Consider the following 6617-nt stretch of genomic DNA (forward strand, 5'->3'; position numbering starts at 1 on the left):
ACTCCATGCAGCAACACACTGTTCTGACCAAGCAATACATAAGTGTACATTCCTGGTAGTTTATTTTATAACAAGAACTAGATAATTCTGCTGTTTACTTAAGGATTGTAGCAAGGACAGATAAATTACTTTTGACGTGTTAACTTTCCAGAGTTGTACAATCCTGTGCCTGTCTCATATATTTATGGAATCTGATGGATCTTCAAAGACCTCCAGCTTATCAGCAAACACCAGGACTGAATTGAATGTTAAAATCCTGAATTAGTAGATTGATTGGTTGTCACAAAGAGATTCCAGAGCAAAAACTGGCAAGAATGACTTCAAGTTTGTAATAGGGATGTTCAGTGCGAACAGATCTGTACAGTACAGTGAGGGACAATCTTTTTTTTTAATATTCTCTCAGATAGACCCTTGTAACCTTTGTTGGTGTTCTGTTGCAGGGCCATAATGGAACACAAGGAGCTACTGAAGGTACCTTGGGACTGGCAGATAGGTGAGGCTGTGCACACAAGAACATACACACACACATACATCTTGGACCTAAAGTGGCAAGAAAAAGTAAATGAACCCTTTGGAATTACCTGCATTTATGTGTAAATTTGACATTAAATATGTCCAGAGATTCATCTAAGTTCCAGTTATGAACAAACACAATCTATTTTAACTGATAACACACATATAAATGTATTGCTCTTGTCCATATTGACTAAATCATTTTTATAATTGTAGGTTGGAAAAAGCATGTGAACCCCTTGGCTAATGACATCAACAAAAGCTAACTGGAGTCAAGAGTTAGCAAACCTGATGTTCTATCAATGAAACAAGATAGGAGGTGTGGGTTAGCGCTACTTTGATTTATAAAAACATTCAAACTACTACTACTACTATTCACAAGAAGCATCTGCTGATGTGAACAATGTGGCATGGTGGCTCAGTGGTGCCTCACAGTAAGAAGGTCCTGGGTTCTAACCCCAGCCATCCCAGGCCCTTTCTGTGTGTAGTTTGCATGTTTTCCCCATGTTTAGATGGGTTTCCATCAGGTGCTCCGGTTTCCTCTCACCATCAAAGACATATACAGACGAGTGACAAATTAAAGGAAAAACAAGTACAGGACTGAATGCTTGACCCCTATCGTGAGGGGATCAAATAGCTCTGTTATGCTGTGGGGGGCATTTTGCTGGTATGCTTTGGATCCACTTGTCCCCTTCGAGGGAAGGGTCACTGCAAGTTGTTCTGAGTGATCACCTTTATCCTATGATGAAACATTTCTATCCTAAGGAGCTAGTACCATAGTACCCTATTAACCCACTGCACTCCCATAATGCAGGATTACTTGTGGTTCCTAGAGTCTCCAAAAGTAGAACGGAAGGCAGAGCCTTCAGGTATCAGGTTCTTCTCCCGTGGAACCATCTTCCAGTTTGGGCTTGGGAGGCAGACACCTGCTCTACATTGAAGAATAGGCTTAAAACTTTCCTTTTTGATAAAGCTTATAGTTAGGGCCGGCTAGGCTTGCCTTGGACCAGCCCCTAGTTATGCTGCTATAGGCTTAGACTGCCGGGGGACTTCCCATGATGCACCAAGCTCCTCTCTCCTCCTCCTCCTCTCCATCTGTATGCATTCAAGTACCATTAATGCATCTTACTAACTTGGCTTCTTCCCTGGAGTTTTTGTGCTTTCTCGTCTCACAGGTTACAATAGATCAGGGTTGTGGTGCTTTTATGGATGGTGGGTTTCCATGGACCATGGCTACTTGATGCCCAGGCCTGCTATTATTATTATTAGTCATATTTCTATTATTATTATTGTTGTTATTGTGCTTCTCTGTGTCTCTCTTTCCTCTCTCTCCTTATCTCCCTCTTTCTCTCTCAACCCAAGGCAGATGGTAGCCCACCTAGAGCCCAGTTCTGCTTGAGGTTTCTTCCTGTTAAAGGGGAGTTTTTCCTTGCCACTGTCGCCAAGTGCTTGCTCAAGGGGAATGTTGGGTCTCTGTAAAATAAAGAGTATGGTCTAGACCTGCTCTATATGAAGAGTGCCCTGAGATAACTTCTGTTGTGATTTGGCGCTATATAAATAAAATTGAATTGAATTAAATTGAATATCCTGATGGGAGTGGTCTCTTCCAGGATGGCAATGCCCCTATCCATAGGGCAGAAGGGGTCACAGAATGGTTTGATGAGTATGAAAGTGATGTGATTCATGTGCTCTGGCCTTAAAAGTCACCAGATCTCAACCCAATTGAACACCTATGGGAGATTTTGGACCGATGTGTTAGACAGCACTCTCCACCACCATCATCAAAACACCAAATGAGGGAATATCTTTTTGAAGAATGGTGTTCCATCTCTTCAGAAGAGTTCCAGAGACTTATAGAATCAATGCCAAGACACATTGAAGCTGTTCTGGCAGCACGTGGTGGCCCAACACCTTAATAAGACACTTTATGTTGGTTTTTCTTTTAATCTGTCACGTGTCTGTATGATAGGGTTAATACTCCTGTCAGTGCCCCTGTTGGTGCCCAGGCGCTGCAGTGCAGCTGCCCACTGCTCCTAGTGTATGTGTATAGGATTGGTCAAATGCAGAAGATAAATTTCCCCACGGAGATCAAAAAAGTACCTCTTCTTGTCGCAAAAAAGAAATCTCAGAAGACTTACTATCAAGAATTGTTGATTTGCATATAGCTGGAAAAGGTTGCAAAGTTATCTCAAAGAGTTTAGATATTCACCATTCCACAGTTAGATAAATTGTCTATAAATGGAGACGATTTAGTACTGTGGATACTCTCTCTAGAAGTGGGAGCTCAGCTAAGATGACTCCAAGGGCACAACACAGAATACTCAGTGAAGTAAAAAAGAACCCCAGAGTAACAGCTAAAGGCTTAAAGGAGTCATTGGAGCTGGTTAACATCTCTGTTTATGAGTCTACCATGCACAAATCATTGAACAGGCATGGTGTCCATGGCAAGACACCAAGTAGAATGTTTTATGGACTGATGAAACTAGGAAGAACATGCAGCACTATGTGTGGCATAAAAAGGGCGCTGCATACTGATTCCAAAGGGTTCACTTACTTTTTCTTGACACTGTACATACAAGTTATATGACCACAACATGTAATCTAGTTGTAATTTAGAAGTTATGTGTTTGCAGGTCTTCTCTACATTGGGTTCAGTGCCTTTATGTTCAGCCTATACAGCTTCATGCCGGTAGTTATGAAGAGGACAAGCGCCACCTCAGTCAACCTCTCTCTGCTCACAGCTGACCTGTACAGCCTCTTCTGTGGCCTATTCCTCTTTCACTACAAGGTAACATCAAGCTGCCAGGAGACACTGATTGGTGATGGGTTGGTCAAAAGATGTCCAGACATCCAAGTTAAAATGGGTCTAAATTTAGTTTAAAATACGTTACACGTAACTGTTGATGAGTGGATTTCAACATGTAGGTGTGATCTGCTTCATACTGAAATATGGTAATTTAAATTCATTAGAAAGAACATGTACATTACTCTCCTACATTGTTTTTTTCTATATAGGGCGTGATGAATCCAGGGCAAGGATGTGGCTATTTAAAGACTTATAAGATGCCAAAACACCCTGCAGCAGATTGTAATACTTACAGACAGGATTTTACAACTTTTACAGAGTTATTACAGCAGCAAGTGTGTTATCTTTAGATGCAATGGTCGCAAGGTAAACAGTCGAATAAGGCGTTCACGTTACAAAGTAATCCACCAGGAATGTGTGATTGCATGTATGTGATGGGCCAACGGAGTGCCTTGCTGGATGACTTCTGTCTCTTTAAGGCCCACCTCCCGATAAACCCACTCTCTTCTGATTGGTCAACTTCCAGACACAGCCCCTCAGCAGACTACGTAAACAAACAGTAGTAGTAGCATTTCACTTTTTTTTCTTGTTCTTTACTCACAATTGGAAACTTAATACATGGAATTATAATAATCAATGAAATTACTTAATACATCCATACATGTTCGATACGGATTCTGATGCGTGGACAACACAAACAACCTGTGGAACAACCTTGCTTTTGACTTGCAGGGAGCATTTCTACATACGTTCACCTCAAGTTTTGGAACTCTGACCATGTTTAACATTGACATGTGAAATCATGTTTAACATAGACATCTGACCTCATAACAGTATACAGAAAATCATAAAAAGCATGATTTGCCCCTTTTAATGGCAGAGGTAATGGAATGTCCTGTTTGTGGTGACTGATTGTGACTTAGAGGAAATGGTTGGCAATATGACAGGATTAATACAGTAAGTATAGCTAACTAATACTAAAAACATTGACCATGTGCATAATCACTCCTTTTAGTGCAATAGATTTTTATTTGTCTTGATATATTATTTATTATATTTTTTATTTAAATATATGCACCTTATAGTGCCCTCAAACATTCCATAATGGAACAAAAAAGTAGTGTTCAGAGCATGTACACTACTGTCTGCTAACAATCCCACAATTCAATGTGTTGCATTTGATAGACGCACAAATTGCGGTAATGTAACACCTGTCAGTGATGATGCAAAATGATTCAATAAGTGTCTGAAATCTCAATTCACTGCTCACAATAAGAGTAAAGTGATTTCAGACAATTCAGCTGTTTATTGGCTCTGACTGTATAATCAGACTTCAAAGCTGATGTTGCTCCAAGACTGTTTTTGATTGATGTGTTTGTTCTCTGCTGGTGAAGAAACATATATAATTCAGTGAAACTTATGTACCAGTCAAATGAATTCTGCATGGTTTTCCTCTCTGTGTTAGCCATAATCACACAGTGAGCTATTGGCAGCAAGTTGGAAAAAGTTTAACCATCTTCAACTCAAACAGCAGTTGCAAACAGCCGTGATGTTCATGAGAGCAGCAGCATGGCTGTCATCCTGTTTTTGTACCTGTCTTAGGTCATAAGATATGATTTAAATAGTTAGAATGCTGTTGCTGAATAACACCATTTCAGTAAACATCGTTGACTGGTGATCCACAGAAGATCATTTCAATAATGTGCCTTTGACAACACAACGCAGTAATAAGTCATGTCGGTAAAGTCTGTTTTGTCTCTGTGTTGTAGTTCTCAGGCCTTTATCTGTTGTCATTCTTCATCATTATCTTGGGCCTGGTCTTTTACACCTCCTCGTCTACCTATGTGGCCCAGGACCCACGGGTCTACAAGCAGTTCAGGAACACAGGCAGCCAGCCAGCCACTGACCTGCCCCAACTCAGTCCTGTAGTCCTGGAGCCTGCCGTCACCTACACCAGCCTGGGCCCCGAGCCAGGGGACGAACCTCCTGTACGTGTAGCCTAAGATGATCTGCAGGAGAGTTTACACTGTCAGTCTGGTGGATCAGTGAGTCAGCTGCAGCCTCCAGGTTCTGACCACAGTTGTGTACAGAGAGAGAGTATTGGCTGCACCCAGTCTGCTAAGCAGGGCAACTGGGTGATCACCCAGGTACGTCCAGGTTTTGATTTTTTGGCCTGTATTGAGGGATGAAGTCTCCACCCACTCAGTGACCAAGTTAGACAAATTCATGTACCCAAATATGTACCTGCTAAATGAATGACAAGAATGTAATTAAAAACAAATAGCAAAACAAGTAAAAATGTTGAGTTCACTGTGATCAAAGAGTAGACAGTAGTGACTGTAAATGATCATTCATGTATATAGAAGGTATTGTAACTTTATTTAATCTGCTTTCTTTTTATATCTGTCAAGAATATTTGTGCTCAATCTCTGTGTATATGCTGTATAATTGTGTTTGTATATTCTGTACCAATGGTTGTATTGATTATTCTGCCAAACGGTTAATGGTTTTACCCATATTACTTCCAAATTGAATATCTGATCAGAATCTACAGTCTTTCCAAATCCGCCTGCTCTAATTGTCCAACAGATTTAGTTATCTGTTAAAGTAATACATACACTAGAGTCATTTAATACTTCACTGAATTAATTTACCAACATGTATCACACAAACCTATGCTAGTGTGTGATATATAGCATCAGGGCTGTAGACATTGAGGACAGTGAGGTCATGTCTTCAGTCTTTTTCTTTGAATAGTTTAGTAAAACTAACACATGGTGGATAATTCATAGCCTAGTTCCAGTATGTGTACATTCACTACAGTTAAATTTGACTTTTTTAGGCCAATGAAATAGAAACAAAATAAGAGAAATAAAATAATAGAAATGAAACCGACCAGAATGTCATCCTGACAATGTGAAGAAAGCTTTGTAACGGCATCTAGACCTTCATCTTTAGAGACTGAATTTACAGAAAACATATAAATGAACTGATGAGTTAAAGGCATACTGTGCAGGATTTTCTCTCTCCGCTTTGCTCTCCGTGTCATGCATGTATAAAGAGCTGCAGGTCTGTGTATCTACTTGACCGAGGGCAGGGCTGAGCTACACACAAGTTGAAGTTCTGCATTCACACAAAATCAATGCAATGTGGCACCCTCCCACAGGGTTGTGAGGAGGTGTGGACTTGTTTATTTGTGCTTTAGAAAGTAACCACCATGAAACAATCAGAAAATAACATTTTATTTATCTGATTCCAGGGGTGCAAACTTGTCACCTTTTGGCAAAATTCCCCGTTT

General features: G+C 40.4%; 1 protein-coding gene across 1 annotated transcript in view; it reads left to right on the forward strand.

The window, feature by feature from the left end:
• slc35f1 (solute carrier family 35 member F1) overlaps window positions 1-6214 on the forward strand; it is a 28044-nt gene extending 21830 nt beyond the window's left edge. The window contains exons 6-8 of the mRNA XM_042391190.1: window positions 441-493; window positions 3147-3301; window positions 5089-6214. Of these exons, the coding sequence (XP_042247124.1) occupies window positions 441-493; window positions 3147-3301; window positions 5089-5322 (442 nt within the window). The 3' untranslated portion in view covers window positions 5323-6214. The remainder of the gene's footprint in view (window positions 1-440; window positions 494-3146; window positions 3302-5088) is intronic.
• The last annotated feature ends 403 nt before the right edge of the window (window positions 6215-6617 follow it).

Source organism: Thunnus maccoyii, chromosome 17, assembly GCF_910596095.1.
Source record: "Thunnus maccoyii chromosome 17, fThuMac1.1, whole genome shotgun sequence".
In the NCBI taxonomy this organism is placed as follows: Eukaryota; Metazoa; Chordata; class Actinopteri; order Scombriformes; family Scombridae; genus Thunnus; species Thunnus maccoyii.